General features: G+C 35.4%; 1 protein-coding gene across 1 annotated transcript; it reads left to right on the forward strand.

The window, feature by feature from the left end:
• Positions 1 to 2,366: 2,366 nt before the first annotated feature.
• On the forward strand, positions 2,367 to 23,667 carry LOC139489312 (17-beta-hydroxysteroid dehydrogenase type 6-like). Its single transcript, XM_071275595.1, has 5 exons — positions 2,367 to 2,766; positions 10,858 to 11,070; positions 12,171 to 12,353; positions 20,307 to 20,439; positions 20,943 to 23,667. The coding sequence occupies exons 1-5, from the start codon at positions 2,601 to 2,603 to the stop codon at positions 21,277 to 21,279; spliced, it is 1,032 nt and encodes a 343-aa protein (XP_071131696.1). The 5' UTR covers positions 2,367 to 2,600; the 3' UTR covers positions 21,280 to 23,667.
• Positions 23,668 to 23,957: the final 290 nt, after the last annotated feature.

A 23,957-nucleotide genomic window follows, 5' to 3' on the forward strand; every position in this document is an offset into this window, starting at 1 on the left:
TGTGGTTTTGTTCTCAACCAACCCTCATTGTCTGAGTGAAGGCAATTATTCCGGTATTTGCCCTGTTCTGTCATATGTGGTCAAATCAAATTAAATTATCTTCTTTTGATGAAAGTCCAAATATTGGATTGTTACCAAGACAAACATGCCAATATTAACAAACATGCAAAATTCAAAGTTAGCAAAAGTATATCATATACTACTAGTATTTAGAAAATTTTAGAGTATGCATAGTCACCAAACTTTAAATTATTTAGTCAGATGACACCATCTATATATAGTGGAACGTGAAGTTAAAGGATGATGCTATATAGCTAGCTTCTTTTCGTCCTACCTAAGAAGCTCGTGTATGAAGTCAGCCTAATATGCAAATAAAGGAACACGGCGACAAGAAAAGGAGCACCAATGCTACGATAAGTGGTGTCTCAGTTATAAGCTATGTGTGAAAGGCAACTTTAAATACAATGCCCAATGTAAAGAAATAAATTAAAACTACGTTGTCTATTCGTTACGACAACTCTTTGAAGGGTCCAAATGTCTATCCATATCATCAAACATGGTATCCTCGCATTTACCAATGACTGTGGAAATTCCTTGTCCGGTTTTGTATTCACTTCCGGTCCTTCTTTATTATTCAATGTTTATATTTCAAAAGTACTAGACTTTCAAATATTAAAGCTGCAAGCACCAATGAAGAGACATTTATTGTCAAAATGTGCATCTTATGTAGAAAAGGTACCGTTAATGTTATTAGCAGAGCATAAATTTTGAATAAACTTCAATTGTTCCTGTCTTGAAATGCATGAAGACCTGTTAGTGACCTTCTGCTGTTGTCTGCTCTATGGTCGGGTTGTTGTCTCTTTGGCACATTCCCCATTTCCATTCTCAATTTTATGAAACCGGGCGTAAAGCAAACATAACCAATTTATCCTGTGTTTCCCACATGTTAGAGAAACAGCAATATTTACTCTTGGAAAAGTGCATGTATTGTAGTGTACGAGTAATTGGTACGATCAATGCTATTTTAAGAATCAATCCCCCGACGAGAAGAATCAGTAAGCGAACAACATAATATAATTGTAGATGTAGATGTGCTAAATAATAAATAAATAGGATGTTTGTTGCGGTGCACAATCAATCAATCAATCAATCAATCAATCAATCAATATATGAATCAATCAATTAATCAATTCAATTCAATTCAATTCAATTCAATTCAATTCAATTCAATTCAATTCAATTCCGATTCAAATCAAATCAATCAATCAATCAATCAATCAATCAATCAATCAATCAAATCAAATCAATGTTCTGTTCTATAATGTCTTGCTTGTATTGTTCCAATTATTTAAATTACCATCTGAATGAAATATACTTTTTTATCGAAAGAACTTTGGTTTATAATATTCGTATCATCTAAAAGATAAATCCAGTCATGAACCAAAGTTAAGCTTTTGTAAGCTGTCTGTATACGAGTTGTTGCAACCTCAAAGTATTTAGTGAAGCTGTAAATTGTAATCACAATGCAAATCTGGAACTAAGCATAAAAGGCGTAGATGTTCACGTAAACAAAACAGCAACCATACAAACTATAGACCCTTTGATCGATCGATTGTTGATTGCTTTACGCCCAATGGCAAATATTTCATGCATGAACAGGTTTAAAATAAATGCAATAATTAAGCCCTGTATTAGAGGCCGGTCGGAATGGAAATATCATAGACGGATTCAGAAGGCCTGAGACCCCCTTTTTATGGGAAAAATTATGTGATTATATCGGGAATCACTAAAGCATGACGGGAGGGGCCCCCTTATGAAAAGTTCTGAATCCGCCACTGGATAGGAGAAATTGTGGACCACCACTAGAAAATGAGAATATATTGGACAGGTAATGAAAAAAAGACAATTTGAAAAAAAGGGGAAATTGTTCCTGCCTCGCATATGTTAGTCCAGGGGGAGTGGCCAATGTTTTTGTAGATGAAAAATGACCAATTATACATAAATTTAATAGTTAGTAATCAAAGCACGTTTGCACAATACATCAACGTAGAAAATATTCACGCGAAATTATTCCTGCCTCTCACTTTTTAGTCCACGTGTGTAGCCAACATTTTTTTATGTGACAAAAATACCAATTATATGCGTTTAAAATGCATTTAATAGTTAGCAAATAGTGCATGTTTACATAACTTCTATATCGCTCACAAATATATGTCTGAACGTGATTACTGATATCCAACTTTCTCTCATTTCTACGTTCCTAAGTGAAATACAGGTATATTACCAAGTTCGTGTTTGTTTTGATACAAAACAAGATATATCAAAACAGATGCATTTACAAATAGAAAAACTAATCAAGTTAGTAAACCCATAGGATTCACGGCATGGTGTGTTTTTCTTATCTCTTACGTTGTAACATAGTAGAATCTTTATATAAAAGTATTTAACAACATATAGTACTGTAAGTTTATTGACCTGTGAAAATCACCCTTCAAGGTAGAACGTCATAGTGTAAACATATAGGATAATTGGAGTGAAGTTTAAACCCAGGTAAAGATTAATTTATAAAATGGTGACGGAAGGGAGTCTTTAATAACAATATGTACACAAAGCTTGGATATGCGTTATTAGTAGTTTCTCTTCTGTTATGGAAATTGGATATAGGTATTCTGTGGTCTGGTTTGTGCTTTATTGGTGCTTGCATTCTATTGCTACCTGAAAAGGGAAGATATGTTTCACCCGCTAACAAGATAGTTATTATTACAGGTGAGTTGTCGATCTAATAGTTATTAAAATGCATTAATGATAGGATTTTTTTATCATTACAAATTGAAATAAAATCATTAGCAATTGTATTAACATCATATAGAAGACGATTTTGAATGAAGTCATTCATACCAATTGTCATCACCTATACCAACTTTCAGAATGTTTAGAGTTTATAAAACCAACTATTTGCTGCGCACGTCTCAAAATCGACATTGCCAATTTACTTAAAGCAGAAACGATATAGAGATTATATTGACTTTCAGTTATTTTACGAAAAGTGAACAAATAACCCATCCGAACACTAGTCTTTGTCATTCATTAACTCAGTATCCAATCGGCTTTTAATTTTATCTAATAGCTTTCAGAACAGAAAGCGAAAATTTTGTTGCTACGAGAATCGAGTTCCATTTTCACACCAGCAATACGCGTGTCAATTTAATTAAAACTGCAAAAAAGTTATTTATATATGTTAAATTAGTTTTACTGTTAAAATTTAATTTGTCTAGACCCCTATAGACATATTATCAAGATGGAAGAGTTACCTATTAATGAATTTAGAAACCAAATTATTCGCCATGTAAACATGGTCAAATATCTCATCCTTCTCCTTTTGTATTGTTAATTTATCCTAAACATGAAACGTATAAAACTATGAAGAAAAATTTTGTAATCTGAAATGGAAAAGATAGGTTATTTTCTAACAGTATCTTATACACAAAACCAGGTTCAACTCACCATTTTTTCCTTTAAAAATGCCCTGTACCAAGTCAGGAATATGGCCATTGTTATATTATAGTTCGTTTCTGTGTGTGTTACATTTTAACGTTGTGTTTCCGTTGTGTCGTTTGTTTTCTCTTATTTTTTAGTGTAAATTCACATTACTATAAGACGTGTCACGGTACTTATCTATCCCAAATTCATGTATTTGGTTTTGATGTTATATTTGTTATTCTCAAAGGATTTGGTATAATGCTTAGTCCGGTTCTGTTTTTGTGTGTGTGTGTTACATTTTAATGTTGTGTCGTTGTTCTCTTATATTTAATGCGTTTCCCTCGGTTTTAGTTTTTTACCCCGATTTTGTTTTTTGTCCATGTATTTATGAGTTTTGAACAGCGGTATACTACTGTTGCCTTTATTTATACTAGTATTGATTTGCCATTGTAAATTCCTTGCATGCACGAATAAGTAAGTTGCAGAAGAATATGGTACAGAAAAACAGGTATCTTCGGGTTCATCGGAAACCTTTGAACGCGTCGCTCGATTTAATAAGTCAACCTCTGCATCGCGTCGATCAGTTAGTCAGGATCCCAGGCTATAATTAATCTTTATTTCTGTATATGTAACAAAGTCGGTTAGTTTACACTTTATCATAATTATAGTCGAAATGTATACAGAGCAAAGTTGTTATGAACATAAAATTATGGTTTATCATACAAAAATAAACATTATTCAAAACTCCTTTAAAAAAAAAAATGAAAGTATATCTTTGCACCATTCTTCACACACAGATTATACTAAAAGGTCGAGCTCATGACATAAAGCTCAAAATACTGACAATGAGCTCTGTCTTTATGTTGCTATACAGTTCAATAGTTGCTTTAAAATACCTTTAAAACATTAATACATATGATGTATATCTAACCGATTTAAACAACACCAAAGTCTGTGACAATCACTTCCAAAAATATATTTAAAAAAAAACTATTTTCAATTCAACTCTATAATGTTTAGTTCAAAATTTTCAAAAAGAATACATTGAATTTGAAAACTCCTTTGGTATTTTTTTTTATCTGATCATAGATTATCCTATGTTTTTACGTAATTTAGGCCAATCTTAGTTTTAAAGTTTTATATGCTGTTGGCTAGCCTAATTTCCCGCTCCAGTATCTAATGCATTCTGGGTAATATTTTGAGAAACGGATGCTAACAAAGTCATAAACACTAGAAATTCAATCAATAAAGACGTTATTTTTGTTTTTTGGGTACGAACAATACATTTACCCATGGTTCGTTAAAGATTCTCAAACGATCAAATCTATCAAATGTATTTATAACATTTTTGGGCGTATTTTTAAACGCAGTGTAATTCATAACAAAAAAGAACTTAACACTTTTATATGACTTTGTGTTGTATCCAAGTTATTTTATTTTTAAACTGTTATTAGCCAGACGGTTTAAAACGCTGGAAGGAATAAACACAATTGTTCGGGTCAGCAGACATTTGGAGGTAAATTAGATTATGAAAACCAATTTCATTTGAGGGATCAAGGCACATTTTGGCGAGTTACATGCACGCATAGCTGCAATTAAAAATTTATACTGGCTGCGCTGTTTTGTTAATCGTGCGGTAAATATGATGGTTAATCAGCCGTTTAATTTTATAATGTATTTTAATTGGGTATAAATTTTCCACGAAATTAGTTTAATCATCTTTCGCTGTACAATTAAAATATAATAACTTCCTGCTGGTTTCTTGTGGCAGACGTCAGAAATAAATGACACTGAAAGACCATTGACAAACAAAATCCGTTAAAATTTGAAATATTTGTTTGGCGATTACATGATACACAGCTTCTGTTTACTAACTCGACAAGGATGTTCTTCCGCTATGTTTTAAGATCTTTTGTGGTATAACCAATAATGTGGTTTACTACTTTGTTACTAAAGTATTATGTAAGTTCATTCAATAATTGCGTGAGGTAAAAATATAACACGTAAGACCAATTAACTGCTTAATGGTAGGATCGGTTACAAAGAGTAATCAAAGTATAACTGGTAAATTATTCAGGCAAGGATTTTGTAACTGAACCTTATAGATACAAGGATTAATTGATAATTTCTAGCTTTGCGTCGTGGCCAAGATGTAAATACTTGGTTGTTATGCTCTATGTATGCTGTAGACCTCATACAAATAAAGGCAACAGTAGTATACCGCTGTTCAAAACTCATAAATCCATGGACAAAAAACAAAATCGGGGTAACAAACTAAAACCGAGGGAACGCATTAAATATAAGAGGAGAACAACGACATAACACTAAAATGTAACACACATAGACAAAATCCCACGAGAATAACAAATATAACATATATATATAACATCAAAATACAAAACATCTAAGGAATCCATATAGGTGACAAGTTACAGACAATTGTCAAAACCCTTTAAAAGCATACCCTTTTTTCAAATGACAGTCATTGCCTCAGTGTTCTCGTGCTAGCGTGTTCGCCTTGAGTGAATGAGGCCGTGGATTCAAACGCAGTGCGTCTAATCATAGACTTTAACATTTGTTTTTGCTGCTTTTTCGCTAAGAACGCGGTATATAAAAGTAGTAATTGCAAAAAATATTCGGCTCAACAAGGTTGATATGCATTTTACATTAACATGTTCGCGTCCGGAATATATATGCCTATTAATTTGCCACTGGACGTTACCACAGCGATCAATCATCATCATTTAATGGCAGTCGTAATTGTCAGTCGACCATAGCTTTACAGATCGTATACAGACTTGATTCATTGTTTGCTTTTCTCTCGTCTGAATTGTGTATGTAGTACATTTATTTGCATAGCAATCGGAAATTACTGTTTAAGAAGCTCGTTAATTGAGTAAAATTTTTGTTTTCTGCAATGATCTTCAATTTCATAATTGAATTGGTTTTAGAACTGGTTTTTTTCGAACACGACTGATGAGTCCTATGAAGCATTAATGTACGTACTAAGTAATAATTTTGTACTGGGTTGCAGACACCGTCAATTAATGTCAAAGGACGTATACGTTTTTATACGACCGCAAAAATAGAAAATTTTTTGGTCGTATATTGCTATCACGTTGGCGTCGTCGTCGTCGTCTTGCGTCGTCGTCGTCGTCGTCGTCGTCCGAATACTTTTAGTTTTCGCACTCTAACTTTAGTAAAAGTGAATAGAAATCTATGAAATTTTAACACAAGGTTTATGACCACAAAAGGAAGGTTGGGATTGATTTTGAGAGTTTTGGTCCCAACATTTTAGGAATAAGTGGCCAAAAAGGGCCCAAATAAGCATTTTCTTGGTTTTCGCACTATAACTTTAGTTTAAGTAAAAAGAAATCTATGAAATTTTGACACAAGGTTTATGACCACAAAAGGAAGGTTGGGATTGATTTTGGGCATTTTAGTTCAAACAGTTTAGGAATTAGGGGCCAAAAAAGGGCCTAAATAAGCATTTTCTTGGTTTTCGCACTATAACTTTAGTTTAAGTGAATAGAAATCTATGAAATTTTGACACAAGGTTTATGACCACAAAGAGAAGGTTGGGATTGATTTTGGGCATTTTAGTTCAAACAGTTTAGGAATTAGGGGCCAAAAAAGGGCCCAAATAATCATTTTCTTGGTTTTCGCACTATAACTTTAGTTTAAGTGAATAGAAATCTATGAAATTTTGACACAAGGTTTATGACCACAAAAGGAAGGTTGAGATTGATTTTGAGAGTTTTGGTACCAACATTTTAGGAATTAGGGGCCAAAAAGGGCCCAAATAAGCATTGTCTTGGTTTTCGCACTATAACTTTTTTTTAAGTGAAAAGAAATCTATGAAATTTTGACACAAGGTTTATGACCACAAAAGGAAGGTTGGGATTGATTTTGGGAGTTTTGGTTTCAACAGTTTAGGAATTAGGGGCCAAAAAAGGCCCCAAATAAGCATTATTCTTGGTTTTCGCACAATAACTTTAGTATAAGTAAATAGATATCAATGAAATTTAAACACAAGGTTTATGACCACAAAAGGAAGGTTGGAATTGATTTTGGGAGTTAAGGTCTGAACAGTTTAGAAATTAGGGGCCAAAAAGGGGCCCAAGTAAGCATTATTCTTGGTTTTCGGACCATAACTTTAGTTTAAGTAAAAAGAAATCTATGAAATTTAAACACAAGGTTTATGACCACTAAAGGAAGGTTGGGTTTGATTTTGGGAGTTTTGGTCCCAACAGTTTAGGAATAAGGGGCCCAAAGGGTCCAATATTGAACTTTGTTTGTGAATAATTCGGGTTCTTTAATTTGCCGAATCTAACTGTGTATGTAGATTCTTAATTTTTAGTCCCGTTTTCAAATTGGTCTACATTAAAGTCCAAAGGGTCCAAAATGAAACTAAGTTTGATTTTAACAAAAATTGAATTCTTGAGCTTTTTTGATATGCTGAATCTAAACATGTACTTAGATTTTTGATTATGGGCCCAGTTTTCAAGTTGGTTCAAATCAGGATCCAAAATTATTAGATTATGTATTGTGCAATGCAAAATTTTTTCAATTGCACAGTATTCAGCAATAGCAAGAAATCTTCAATTGCACAGTATTGTGCAATAGCAAGAAATTTTCAATTGCACAGTATTGCGCAATAGCAAGAAATCTTCAATTGCACAGTATTGTGCAATAGCAAATATTTTCAATTGCACAGTATTGCGCAATAGCAAGAAATATCTAATTGCACAATATTGTGCAATAGCAAGAAATTTTCAATTGATCGGAGTTATCTTTCTTTGTCCAGAATAGTAGTTGACTCAACTTAAATCATTGTTTTATACAATATACAATGTATATTCACTTTTACTACCAACTGATAAATTAAAACAATCTTTACCATTCAGTGATAACAAGCACCTTTTGTTACATTTTAATATTTTATGATGTATTTAAATGAGTAGTTATTGTTGCAAACTCCATTAGAAATTTGAATTGAGATCAGTTTTGGAAAAAGGGAAAGGGGGATGTGAAAAAAAATGGGGGGGGGGGGTTAAATTTTTCTCATTTCAGATTTCATAAATAAAAAGAAAATTTCTTCAAACATTTTTTTGAGAGGATTAATATTCAACAGCGTAGTGAATTGCTCAAAGGCAAAAAAAGTATTTTAAGTCATTAGACCACATTCATTCTGTGTCAGAAACCTATGCTGTGTCAACTATTTAATCACAATCCAAATTTAGAGCTGAATACAGCTTAAATGTTGTGTCCATACTTGCCCCAACCGTTCAGGGTTCAACCTCTGCGGTCGTATAAAGCTGCGCCCTGCGGAGCATCTGGTTAAAACACGTAAACACAATTTTGGTTTGGTAGCTGCCTCACTAAAGGCCACATACGGTAACGAACCAAGCAAACATGGTGTTGTTCGATATCTTAATTTTTCTTTTCTCGTCATGCCATGGACTGAACGGCCCTATTTAGACCGAACGTGGTAGTATTGAATGCACCACAAACGACCATGAACAAAAATTACAAAGTAAGATTATTTCTGAAAAAAACACCGGTATAAACAGTAAAACTTCATCGTCCTAGTTAAAGTAGAAATTGTCCGAACGGAAATAAAAGATTCGTTTTCATTCAAATATTTGATAAGTATATCCACTTAACATTCTATATTCAGAAGATGACACGTTTCACCTTAAAACATGTAAAACTTCAACTAATTGACTGAAATTTAACCGACTTCCTGAAATTTAAACTAGAAGACGATCATTTCAAATAACTATTTACAAGTGCTATCATTTATCAGTAAAATTTACAGGTTTTGGCAAAAAAAGTCATATTATAGATATGATCTAATGAGAAAGTAATCTTCCATGCTGTGATAGATCTAATATCAGATTAAATATTATTAAAAACTTTTAAGATTTCTTTTTTAAACAGTTGATCAAAACACGTTGATAGAAAGCAAAACTACCTCTCAAAACTTTCTTATGAGAATCAAAATTATATCACTGGAGACATCAGTGAAACGATTGTTCATTTCTGCTATGGAAATTGAATACTTGTAGGTTCCTCATCTATCCTTTGACGACCACATGACTTTAGATATAGACGACCGAACAGTGGCGGATCCAGAACTTTTTATAAAGGGGGACACTGACTGTCCTAAAGGGGTGCCTCTCCAGTCATGCTTAATTGATTACCCCAGGCCCCCTTGATCCGCCTATGGAACCGACGTATTCATTATTAACATTCAGTGAGAAATGCATATTGCACAATGGTTAAAGTAATATGTGCCTTTATTCTTCACATATGATATAGTCACGTATTTTTTTCACTAGCAAACAGTGCTGTGTTGAACCATTGTTGGCATTGGGCTGTTTTCTGCTCTTTGGTCTGGTTGATGTCTCCAACACTTTCCTCATTTCTATTCCCAATTTTATGTACTTGCATTTTATCATTTATCAATTAACTGTTGAAATTTAACTCTCAGTGTTAAATATTTCATTCAAAGAATTTACAAGAAAATTAAATAATAACATATGCGCGAGAATTTGCAATGTGTGTCGTTTCGGATAAAACGGATAAAGAAATGGGTAACATATAGATAACAGGATTTTACTTCAATGTGAATGCTACTGTCACTATATACTGAAACATGAAAGACTTGTTAGATTTCCATTGTAATGAACTGTTTTCTTTGATAGTCGGTACAGGGGTCGAAGAAAGCTAGACATTTATTTTCATGTTTCAGACGTGTTTGTTTAAAAAAAAAACCTTGACATAGATTGTGTCATATCTACTATTCGAGATCTCAACCGTGAGAGAACTTATATATTCAATGTAGATAGAAGTAATAAGTTCTCATTTTAATGTTGGTTTCAGATTATGCAGTTATCAAATTCTTAAAACAGAAACAAACCAGATGTATTAATGCTTTTACCAACTATCTAGTAGAATTGCAATTTTCACTGTTTACGTTTTTCCCATCACAACTCATATCATATCACTTTTTACTAGATTTTTGCTAAGTTTACATGTAAAAGTTTGTGATTATGCCACTTAATGGGGTAAGAGTATTGGTATTTTCATGGAGATTGTTTGGCCCTGTACCTTCAGTCGTGGTACTTTGACTGAATATATAGCACGACTTGCATGTTAAAGTATTGCAACTTTAATATCATCATGTTTCCATCAATAACAAAATACGACACATAACACTGTGTCAACAGTTTATTTTCATACTATAAAATTGAGAACGGAAATGGGGTATATGTCAAAGAGACAACAACCCGACGAAAGAACAGACAACAGCCAAAGGCCACCAATGAGTCTTTAATATAAATAAACTGATTAATGCTTTAACGTTTTCAGGTTGTGATAGTGGATTTGGAAATAAACTTGCCAGACGTCTAGATGCCAAAGGTTTCATTGTATTTGCTGGATGTCTGGCCCCAGACAGAGAAGGGGCCCGTGAGCTGAAAGAGTCCTGCTCTGACAGATTAAACATCGTCCATCTAGATGTGACAGATGATTGGAAAGTTAGAGGAATGATAGCAGAAGTCAAAAAGAAGATGAACGGCAATGGTAAAACATGAAAAGGATAACCAAAATTACCAAGAATATTTGCCAGTTTTACATACCACACCAACCACCGATCTCTACTCCCGCTCCATACAGACCACACCAACCACCGATCCCTACACCCCCTCCATACAGACCACACCAACCACCGATTAACACACAAAATTGAACAGATTAATTCCAAAATGTTTTTTTTCCAGTCTCTACCAAAAAATGACAGGTTCGGATAACTCTAGAAGTAACAGCGTATTTCTACTGCTGTCATTTACTAACAGTAGACGTATATAAACTATAAAGGAAATAGTAGTATACCGTTGTTCTTAGTCTTAACTGAAACAAATCTTCGTTACAAACCAAAACTGAGTGTAACACATCAACTACACGCGGAAACCAAAGGAACAGCAGTAACGCTGAACTGCTTTAAATATAAACGCCAACAAACATAGAAACGTTCTATTTGATAACAAGTGCCTGTTATTTCGATAAATTTTGCAGCGATAAGAAAAAAGATATTTATTTTTAACATACACTAATTGTTAAAAATAATACGACACCGATAAATTTAGTTACAATTTCCCCCAAAAAAATTATAGTTTCTCACTGTTAATATGAATCACAATCGATAATTTGAATGCCGATAGGTATCATAATCGCGTATAGTCATGTCGATATAAATCTTAATCGATAGAATCTTAATCGACAATATGCTTGTCGATGTGAATTTAAATCGATAATATACATGTTAATAGAAATCACAATAGATGGTTAGAATGTCAATAGTGATCACAATCGATAAAAGTAATCACAATTAATAACAAGTATCTCGGTAGAAATCACAATCGATAAATAAGAATGTTAAAAGTAATCACAATTAATAACAAGTATCTCGGTAGAAATCACAATCGATAATAAGCAATCCGATAGGTATCAAAAATTGATGATAAGAATGTCGATAGGATTCACAATCGTGAAAAAGAATTTCGATATATCTCTGTTGTTTCTTTACTCGAAAACAATGAAGTTGACATTATTTATGCTTACACACGTTTTATTTATAGACCCATTTATTTAAATATTAATGCAGCTCTCTTGTATTTTTGCAGTTCTATGGGCAGTAGTAAATAACGCTGGCATTGCAGTTTTTCAAGAAATAGAATGGTGTGCTGTAGAACAGTTTCAACAACTACTTGATGTTAACGTTTTGGGAGTGGTTAGAGTAACTAAAGCAACTTTACCTTTACTGAGACAGGGAGGGGGAAGAGTAATTAACGTGGCCAGTTTAGCAGGTAAGACTGAGACAGGGAGGGGGAAGGGTAATTAACGTGGCCAGTTTAGCAGGTAAGACTAAGACAGGGAGGGGGAAGAGTAATTAACGTGGCCAGTTTAGCAGGTAAGACTGAGACAGGGAGGGGGAAGAGTAATTAACGTGGCCAGTTTAGCAGGTAAGACTGAGACAGGGAGGGGGAAGAGTAATTAACGTGGCCAGTTTAGCAGGTAAGACTGAGACAGGGAGGGGGACGAGTAATTAACGTGGCCAGTTTAGCAGGTAAGACTGAGACAGGGAGGGGGAAGAGTAATTAACATGGCCAGTTTAGCAGGTAAGACTGAGACAGGGAGGGGGAAGGGTAATTAACGTGGCCAGTTTAGGAGGTAAGACTGAGACGGGGAGGGGGAAGAGTAATTAACGTGGCCAGTTTAGCAGGTAAGACTGAGACAGGGAGGGGGAAGGGTAATTAACGTGGCCAGTTTAGCAGGTAAGACTGAGACAGGGAGGGGGAAGAGTAATTAACGTGGCCAGTTTAGCAGGTAAGACTGAGACAGGGAGGGGGAAGGGTAATTAACGTGGCCAGTTTAGCAGGTAAGACTGAGACAGGGAGGGGGAAGAGTAATTAACGTGGCCAGTTTAGCAGGTAAGACTGAGACAGGGAGGGGGAAGGGTAATTAACGTGGCCAGTTTAGCAGGTAAGACTGAGACAGGGAGGGGGAAGAGTAATTAACGTGGCCAGTTTAGCAGGTAAGACTAAGACAGGGAGGGGGAAGAGTAATTAACGTGGTCAGTTTAGCAGGTAAGACTAAGACAGGGAGGGGGAAGAGTAATTAACGTGGCCAGTTTAGCAGGTAAGACTGAGACAGGGAGGGGGAAGGGTAATTAACGTGGCCAGTTTAGCAGGTAAGACTGAGACAGAGACAGGGGCGAGTAATTAACGTGGCCAGTTTAGCAGGTAAGACTGAGACAGGGAGGGGGAAGAGTAATTAACGTGGCCAGTTTAGCAGGTAAGACTGAGACAGGGAGGGGGACGAGTAATTAACGTGGCCAGTTTAGCAGGTAAGACTGAGACAGGGAGGGGGACGAGTAATTAACGTGGCCAGTTTAGCAGGTAAGACTGAGATAGGGAGGGGGACGAGTAATTAACGTGGCCAGTTTAGCAGGTAAGACTGAGACAGGGAGGGGGACGAGTAATTAACGTGGCCAGTTTAGCAGGTAAGACTGAGACAGGGAGGGGGACGAGTAATTAACGTGGCCAGTTTAGCAGGTAAGACTGAGACAGGGAGGGGGAAGAGTAATTAACGTGGCCAGTTTAGCAGGTAAGACTAAGACAGGGAGGGGGAAGGGTAATTAACGTGGCCAGTTTAGCAGGTAAGACTGAGACAGGGAGGGGGAAGAGTAATTAACGTGGCCAGTTTAGCAGGTGAGACTGAGACAGGGAGGGGGAAGAGTAATTAACGTGGCCAGTTTAGCAGGTAAGACTAAGGCAGGGAGGGGGAAGAGTAATTAACGTGGTCAGTTTAGCAGGTAAGACTAAGACAGGGAGGGGGAAGAGTAATTAACGTGGCCAGTTTAGCAGGTAAGACTGAGACAGGGAGGGGGACGAGTAATTAACGTGGCCAGTTTAGCAGGTAAGACTGAGACAGGGAGGGGGAAGAGTAATTAACGTGGCCAGTTTAGCAGGTAAGACTGAGACAGGGAGGGGGAAGGGTAATTAACGTGGCCAGTTTAGCAGGTTAGACTGAGACAGGGAGGGGGAAGGGTAATTAACGTGGCCAGTTTAGCAGGTAAGACTGAGACAGGGAGGGGGAAGAGTAATTAACGTGGCCAGTTTAGCAGGTAAGACTGAGACAGGGAGGGGCAGGTAAGACTGAGACAGGGAGGGGGAAGGGTAATTAACGTGGCCAGTTTAGCAGGTAAGACTGAGACAGGGAGGGGGAAGAGTAATTAACGTGGCCAGTTTAGCAGGTAAGACTGAGACAGGGAGGGGGAAGGGTAATTAACGTGGCCAGTTTAGCAGGTAAGACTGAGACAGGGAGGGGGAAGGGTAATTAACGTGGCCAGTTTAGCAGGTAAGACTGAGACAGGGAGGGGGAAGGGTAATTAACGTGGCCAGTTTAGCAGGTAAGACTGAGACAGGGAGGGGGAAGAGTAATTAACGTGGCCAGTTTAGCAGGTAAGACTGAGACAGGGAGGGGGACGAGTAATTAACGTGGCCAGTTTAGCAGGTAAGACTGAGACAGGGAGGGGGAAGAGTAATTAACGTGGCCAGTTTAGCAGGTAAGACTGAGACAGGGAGGGGGAAGAGTAATTAACGTGGCCAGTTTAGCAGGTAAGACTGAGACAGGGAGGGGGACGAGTAATTAACGTGGCCAGTTTAGCAGGTAAGACTGAGACAGGGAGGGGGAAGAGTAATTAACGTGGCCAGTTTAGCAGGTAAGACTGAGACAGGGAGGGGGAAGGGTAATTAACGTGGCCAGTTTAGCAGGTAAGACTGAGACAGGGAGGGGGAAGGGTAATTAACGTGGCCAGTTTAGCAGGTAAGACTGAGACAGGGAGGGGGAAGAGTAATTAACGTGGCCAGTTTAGCAGGTAAGACTGAGACAGGGAGGGGGACGAGTAATTAACGTGGCCAGTTTAGCAGGTAAGACTGAGACAGGGAGGGGGAAGAGTAATTAACGTGGCCAGTTTAGCAGGTAAGACTAAGACAGGGAGGGGGAAGGGTAATTAACGTGGCCAGTTTAGCAGGTAAGACTGAGACAGGGAGGGGGAAGAGTAATTAACGTGGCCAGTTTAGCAGGTGAGACTGAGACAGGGAGGGGGAAGAGTAATTAACGTGGCCAGTTTAGCAGGTAAGACTAAGGCAGGGAGGGGGAAGAGTAATTAACGTGGTCAGTTTAGCAGGTAAGACTAAGACAGGGAGGGGGAAGAGTAATTAACGTGGCCAGTTTAGCAGGTAAGACTGAGACAGGGAGGGGGACGAGTAATTAACGTGGCCAGTTTAGCAGGTAAGACTGAGACAGGGAGGGGGAAGAGTAATTAACGTGGCCAGTTTAGCAGGTAAGACTGAGACAGGGAGGGGGAAGGGTAATTAACGTGGCCAGTTTAGCAGGTTAGACTGAGACAGGGAGGGGGAAGGGTAATTAACGTGGCCAGTTTAGCAGGTAAGACTGAGACAGGGAGGGGGAAGAGTAATTAACGTGGCCAGTTTAGCAGGTAAGACTGAGACAGGGAGGGGCAGGTAAGACTGAGACAGGGAGGGGGAAGGGTAATTAACGTGGCCAGTTTAGCAGGTAAGACTGAGACAGGGAGGGGGAAGAGTAATTAACGTGGCCAGTTTAGCAGGTAAGACTGAGACAGGGAGGGGGAAGGGTAATTAACGTGGCCAGTTTAGCAGGTAAGACTGAGACAGGGAGGGGGAAGGGTAATTAACGTGGCCAGTTTAGCAGGTAAGACTGAGACAGGGAGGGGGAAGGGTAATTAACGTGGCCAGTTTAGCAGGTAAGACTGAGACAGGGAGGGGGAAGAGTAATTAACGTGGCCAGTTTAGCAGGTAAGACTGAGACAGGGAGGGGGACGAGTAATTAACGTGGCCAGTTTAGCAGGTAAGACTGAGACAGGGAGGGGGAAGAGTAATTAACGTGGCCAGTTTAGCAGGTAAGACTGAGACAGGGAGGGGGAAGAGTAATTAACGTGGCCAGTTTAGCAGGTAAGACTGAGACAGGGAGGGGGACGAGTAATTAACGTGGCCAGTTTAGCAGGTAAGACTGAGACAGGGAGGGGGAAGAGTAATTAACGTGGCCAGTTTAGCAGGTAAGACTGAGACAGGGAGGGGGAAGAGTAATTAACGTGGCCAGTTTAGCAGGTAAGATATAATGCATACAAGAAAATTATCAAATTGTGAGCAAGGACACATGTGTTTTTTACGATAAATTAATTTCAGTCAAGAAATTAAGTATTAGTGTTTTAGCTGTGGGAAATATAATTTATTGTCAAAGAACTTATTTTTGCATGTATATGACTTTTTAACCGTTTATGTTTCGAAAATTTGTCCCCTGAGGTCCTCAAGAAAAACGATTTTAACATATAAAAAAAAAGTTTTTAAAATTTCATTTAATACCATTCGGTTGACACCACATCCAGTTTTCTCCTCTTTAACACCATTAGATTGACACCAAAGAATGTGCTCTGATATAGTTGTGTCTGCCCTGTATCACTGCATCTCTGATTACTATTTAAAAAAAACTCATTTGACACTCTACACATTTAAACTAAGGTTTTACATTTTTTTGTCACTTTTGAAGGTGAAATAAACGCTTACTCTCCTCGATTGTATTGAATGAAACGACCGATACCAGCGAACCCTTATTGTTTTGGAAAGTTGTTAAATTTCCACCGTTTTTAAAAGCCGAAAAGCCTGGAAGTATAACGAAGAATCGTCTTTTTTGCAATTAATTATTTAGCCAAAACATAATAAGATTAAACTGCCGAATCATTTCAAGCATTGGTATATCAATAAACACTGAATTCGATGGTCAATAATAATAAAAATAAAACGATATATGTTTTTGGGCGACTATACTTACCTTTGTCGATTTAGTTAGACGTGACCTTGCATACGTTACTAGGCCTAAGGGTCAATCGAGTGCGATAAATGAGCTTGTCTTCCTATCATAATTCATTTATACCACAGATAAATATCAAGAACACATTCATAATTTGTACTTATTTGATGTTAAAGAAGATTGAATGGTTACCACTGCATATATTTAAACTACACTCTAATTCGTGACATATCAAGGATTTATAGAAATATTTATTGTACTTTATATGTTATAAATTGAAAATTGTCATTAGATAAATATATTTCGCTTAAATCATTACACCAGCTGTCAAATTTTACAGTGTTTAATAAATGATTATAAACATATTTGGTCTAAAGGTTTGTTTTGTTTTCATTTTAACGTGTTTTAGTTTTAACCTTTAGTCCCCGACATGCGCAGTAAACTTAATAATACTGTGGATCCATTTATTGTTTTGAGTACCAATTTTCGTGGATTAAAGAACACCTGCATGTTCGTGGATGTTTAATTTCGTGGTTTTGTCGAGGTCAGCATACAAGCCTTTAGAAAATTTGTTATTCGTTGAACATTTAATTTCGCGGTTCACCTGTATCCACGAAATCGACGAAAATTGGTATCCAACGAATAATAATTAATCCACAGTACAGTATTTGTGCAGATTTAAGATCGTTTTTCCCGATTTAAAAAAAAGTGTTTCTAGTTTTAATCCATGAATAGATAAGATAAGATAAGATAAGAAAACTTTATTTTGATTTTGATAAGTACAAATAAGTAACACAAGCTCTAAGGAGCTTTTGACCGAATTTAAAAACATATAAATAACATAAAAACAGTGCATTTTGACATGTAAAACAACCTGTAATACAAAGTTGAAATCTCACATACATAGCATGCAATAAAAATAAGCAACAAATTTTCGAATTAAGTAAAACCTGCTTGACTAGAGCAACCAAAAGCAGCATACATAATAAACAGCTCACGAATTATCTGCAAGCAGAACAGCGATATTCCAAACCGTTCCAGGACTGAACAAGACTTTTAAAATGTGAAAAACTGTTTTCAGTCCTGAAATGGTTTGGAAGGCTGTTCCATAAAGTAGCAGCAGCAAATTTGAACGATTTTTTACCGTTACGGGTTGACTTTACCTGTGAAATTTCAAGAATATTTACATACCTGAAAGAATATTTAGATTTTTTGACATTCACCAAATTTTGTATGCACACAGGAGCTATGTTGTTTATAATTTTAAAAGTTTCTAGAGCCATTGTTCTTATCCGTCTGATCTGCAAGGAGGGCACCTTAGCTTTAAGTAAGAGGTCCTCGTAGGAGCTGGTAAAATCCTCATACACAAAACGGAGTGCTCTTTCCTGCACCTTTTCTAGTTTTTTGGAATTTTTCTCAGTGCAAAAATGCCATGCCAAAGGGCAAAAATTAAAATTACTAAGAATAAAAGTATGAAATATAGTAAGTTTACTAAGTCTATCCAAAACTGAACCTAAACGTTTTAAAACATTTAATTGCTGTGATGCCTTCCTACAGATTGAGCTGATATGAACATCAAAATTTAGCTGGTAGTCTATTTCAATGCCTAATAACTTTACTGTTTTTTCACAAGTGAGGTTCGAATTTTGAATGTATAGATGGGTTCTTTTCAAAGGTTTTTTTGCCAACAGCCAAAACTTGAAATTTGTCAGGATTTGCTTGCATTTTATTCACCCTGAACCACTCAATAAGTATTTTTTCCATCAGAATCAGATGAACATCCCAGTCACCGAGATGCACAGTAAATTAAATGCATTATTTGTACATGTTTAGTCAAACATGTAGAAGTTATCAGAATTAAACTAGTTAATGAAAAATAAACAGAAAATAGTCTGCTTATGAAGGTGTCATCGTTTTGTAGACATTTTTGCAAAACGAAAAAAAAGTCTTTATGGTTTGTTTTTTGAGAAAGTATGATTGTAAGACAAATTTCAGAAAGTTTTTCACGATTTTAGGTGTTTTCTTTCTTTCTATAATTGTAAATCCAATTTGAAATAATTCATAAAATAATATTTCAAAATGTTTTTTACAAAATTATTATTGTTTTCGATTTTCGGCTTAAGTTTAACATGCCGCAGTATATATGCAATAATATATATACAATCTGTGACATGACCCAAATTACTGTAACTTGACCTTAACCAGTACACTAAGTATCTCCTCAAAATCGATAGGCATACAAAACATAGCAGGATATTAGTTCTACTGATAGTAAAATCAAAACATATTGTGACATGAGTGTTCATATCATGACCACGCATTTTTGTTGAATGTGAAAGATATATAGGGCAGTAGCACCCGAATTAGAAGAAATAACAAGGCATGACACGAGTCAATTTACAGCGACAAAAAGAAAAAGCGAAAAAAAAAAAACCCAACCAAACAGCTGCAAACGAATGGATTTAGAACTGCATGAGTTTGATTTTTTTTTTTGGAGTTGGAAGTACGGATTTAAACAGTTTCAACATACTTCTACGTTTTATGTAGGAAAACTATAAAAATTATATAACATGGCCTATTTAAAAAAAAAACACGTAATTTAGATCGTGCTTAAAATAGATTTTATTTAAATACATGGCCCTAAAGACAATATCATTAGTAGTTATGCAATGTGTAGCAAGGTTGAAGATTTGAACCATTTAAAAGGTTTGTGACACCTCCCATTTGTTTTATTGCTACAGGGATTTCGCTTAATTGTTTTTTTTTCTCTCAAAAAGTTAACTAGTCTACATACATTCAAAATAAAAAGGTCGTAAGAGGTGAAAGTCGCGCAATACTTTTATTGCAATGTTTTAATAAATTTGAGACGAGACAAACACAACCCCAACGTAAGAAAATATCAATTGTACCCGAAAATAAATTCTGTACCACATAAATAGTAATTTCGGTAGCTGTTTAAATTCATACTATTTAAATAGAATTCGCAATTAAGAGGATTTTTTTTTACAAATTATGTATAGTAAACTAGTAAACTACTCATTGATATAGAAACCATTTAAAAAAAAAAATTCAACCAAATAATGATTTAAAAAACATACGTATGACCTAAGTTCAAATTTATCTGTGATTTTCAAAGCTTTTATGATATAAATTTGTTTGTCGTCCGTTTGTTTAATAAGGAGGTACAAAGACTAAGACAAAGGAGTTAGTTGAAGGCCGTAAATTGACCTATAAATTAATGGTTTACTTTTATAAATTGACCTATAAATTAATGGTTTACTTTTATAAATTGTTATTTGGATGGAGAGTTGTCTCATTGGCACTCACACCACATCTTCCTATGTCTATAGATTCTCCAAACGCTTTTTCCATCAAGAAAAAAATACATCTTTAACTTTATATTGCAGGCCGATTCACTGTTCCGGCGTTTGCTGCATATTCAATGTCTAAAAAGGCTTGTATTGCATTCTCTGATGGTCTGAGACAAGAAATGGCAAAGTTTGGAGTACGGGTCATTACTGTAGAACCCGGATTATACAAGTGAGTTTAGTACATCGTAAAGATCGAATTTTTAATCGGCGTCTTTGATTTCACACCATTGGTGATTTTGTTCACAATTTGCCAATTTTTGTAAAAGTTTGTCATATGGTATACAGTCCATGTTCGTTGTTATTACTATAAGCCTTCTTTTCTTAAATGTCAATTCTGTTAGTTCGTCTGTGTTGTTGTACGTGTTGCTGTCTTAGTGATATTTATACATTGTGTGTCCTCTTATTCATTAAGTGATAATGACAAATATAATGATTCAAAACCACAACTTATTGAACCATAAATCTCCAGTGCAACTCCCTTTAATACGTCCAAACAATGTAGAAGAAAAAGAACCATTTTTATTGACTAAGGTTGAAACGGGATCAACAAATCAAACAAGAGGATAGCAGCAAAGAAGCAAGAAAAAAACCCATCTGTTATTGTTTCTTGTATTTTTTACTATAAAAAAATTTGTCATGTGAATTGTCCTAATTGTTATTACCTAATTTTAGAACTCCGATAGCATCAGAAGAATATCTTATTACGCAAAATAGGAAATCCTGGGCAGAAACACCATCCGAGATAAAAGATGTATATGGGGAAGAATATTTTGAATCGTTTTTAGATACAATATCAAAACAGATGAAGCGTGCTAGGAGTAACATTGAGGAGGTGATCGATCAGATGGAAGAGGCTGTCACTAGAGAGGATCCGAAGTGTAGATACGTACCTCACTGGCTTACATACATTCGAGCCACGATACTGATGTATTTACCGCAGAGCGTCACTGATGCTTTCTTTAGAAAGACTTACAAAGTTGTTGGACCAGTTCACGGAAAGAAACAATGATTTGAAACAATTGCTCGCTAGTGTATATTCAGTATTGGTGAACGTAAACGTATGTAGTTCAGATACGGAATAGAAATGCTTAAAGTGGCATCTTCTACGGATTCGTCGGAAGTCGTTCTTGCTTTCTCACGCTGTAGTGAATTCTTTAAGATGACTGATTAGGTTACTAGTGTGTAGTCGTAACCTGTATCACGGTTACAGCACACACATGATGGTTCAGAAAAATGACTCTGAATTGTCAATGATTTTTCACTTTTGTTGTTTTATGGTAAAATTTTATTAAATTTATCATTTATCTTTTGATGGTCTATTTACCAAGGTCTTTACTGTGATTGTAGGCTTGAAAATGGTCAAAATGTTTTGTCTTGTTTCGGGGCAAGACTATTGAAGTTGAAAGTGATTATCTTTGTCCTTTCATAGTCTTTTATTTTGTCTGTTAAACATTTGGCTAACTTGTATGTTTTACTGATAAGGTTCCGTCTATGACCAATTTATTGATAGTTTACTTGTCTGGTCTCAGGGAGATTTTGGACTTTTCACGTGATGTTCGCGATTGACCATCGTACGTGGAAGAGATCGTAATTTTGATATGTTGATTTGTACTTCCTTTTTTTATTTTTTTTTAAATATGTTATGTTTTTTTCACTTTTATAAACATTTGTAAATGTCCATTATACAACGTTTTGCATAATTCAGTGTTCACTACCAAGTTTTATAAAAGAGACTGACCAAAGAATATTACTTAAAATCTACTTTTGCTCGGCTTGAAGTCCAAATATAATGGGACCGCGATAACATTGAGTTTGTTTGATGATATTTTCAAACCGACTTCGTTTATGAACAAGTTCTGTAAAATCCGTTTTATAACATACACTGTTCAAACTTCATAGCGTCCTGTTCTGCGGAGCCAAGTCTCCGTGTTGAAAGTCGTAATTTGACTTATACTGGTTTACTTTTTACAAATTATGACTTGAATCGAGAGTTGTCTCATTAGCACTCATACCACATTTTCTTATACCAATTTAAACATGCAGCGCTTAGAAATACATTTGATCTCCTTCTTTCTCATTATGAAAAGTGTCAGTTTACTAATATATCAATATAACGAAAATAAAATTCTGAAAGACGGTGCATGGTGAACAAAAAACGTTTTTATTTAAAAACAATGCCTTTCTCTCTCTATCGCATCAGAAGCTGTTGTCAATAATACATTAAAAAACTGGTTGTTAATGGCATAATATACTGGTGCATATATTAAAGATACAAAACAGATCAATATCCCGCAAAACTATGACAATAACATAAATGTGTTGTGTTTTATAAAATTAACTAGTCCACTTTCCTTAGTGCCATGGACTTTTTGACATATGAAGCAACACATGAAAAGCTCAGGCGTATAGACGAACACAGTTGTCTTTATTTTCATTTTCTTAATTATATAGGTTTTCGTATAATATATATTATTGAAATTCTAAACTTAGATTTTTATTTTAAATCCGTGTAAAATATTTTTAGCATTAGCCCGGTGTACAAAGTCTTGTTTTAAAAGTTAATAATGATTTATGAATACAAATTAAAAAAAAGTGTTTAAAGTTTTATATCGTGACAATTAAAGTTAAGGTAAAATATCATTTTTAGAGATAGATATGCATTGACATTAATTGTCAATATTAAAGACCAATTTCACTTTTAATTGTTCAAAGTTTCTAAAAATAGGCCTTTTATCTTGGATTTTTAAAGCTTTAAGATAAGTATTTTAACAAAGAAATATTTTTAATCCAGAATGGATTACAATACAATATCGTTTAAATTCTTACTTTATGGAATTATAATTATATTTTTCACTTTTAATTTTTTTTTAAATATTCAAATGTATATGGATGTTTTGGTTAATGTATTCAGTCGATGTTGCTATAAATATATACGATCAGCAAAGAGATACATCTATCACATTTATTCTTCTTTTGCTATTTTAACAATTTTAAACACTTTCTATTTCTGTTTATAATCGTTCCCCTGCTTCAACTTGTTTCACGCTTATAGTTACGTGTTTTTCTTTCCCAGCACACTTTTACTTTCTATACCTTTTTTTGTGACAGTTGTTCTTACGTATATTTTTTGTTATATAATTATTCAAATTTGTATGGCAAATTGATATTCTATGCCGTTTTGTACAATGATTGAATATTTAATTACATATAATTGTATTTTGTTATAGAATTCAATCGTATCTTACGTATTATTATAGTATTTATTATGTAAGATACACTATACCATAGGGCACTGGAAACCAGATAATGCATTTTGTTTCTTAGTTGTAAAAATCATTTAAATGAATACAATAAATACGTGTATATAACTTTGTTTCGAAGTTATATAACAACTCTATTTCTTTTTTGTTATTTATATAATATCAATGTTCAAGTCTGTTTACTATACTGTCCACGTCCTAGTTTCCAATGACGTTTGGCGTTTTCACGTACCGTTGTCGTGTATATGAGAGTTGGTATTTTTTATGCTCCATTTAGGGGCATTATGTTTTCCGGTCCGTGCGTCCGTTCGTTCGTCCGTCCGTCTGTCTAGTTTCAGGTTAAAGTTATGGTTAAAATGTTTAGTCCGGCCGTTATTGAAATTCTTGACAATACTTTGTATATTCCGAAGGCAGTTCTGAATGTTTT

Source organism: Mytilus edulis, chromosome 9 (genome assembly GCF_963676685.1).
Source record: "Mytilus edulis chromosome 9, xbMytEdul2.2, whole genome shotgun sequence".
Classification (NCBI taxonomy): Eukaryota; Metazoa; Mollusca; class Bivalvia; order Mytilida; family Mytilidae; genus Mytilus; species Mytilus edulis.

Bases quoted from the DNA above. Each gene is read 5' to 3' on its own strand.
- LOC139489312 (XM_071275595.1), top strand. From the start codon at position 2,601: ATGTACACAAAGCTTGGATATGCGTTATTAGTAGTTTCTCTTCTGTTA. The intron at 2,767-10,857 runs GTGAGTTGTCGA...TAACGTTTTCAG, and splicing joins CAAGATAGTTATTATTACAG to GTTGTGATAGTGGATTTGGA. The intron at 20,440-20,942 runs GTGAGTTTAGTA...ACCTAATTTTAG, and splicing joins GTAGAACCCGGATTATACAA to AACTCCGATAGCATCAGAAG.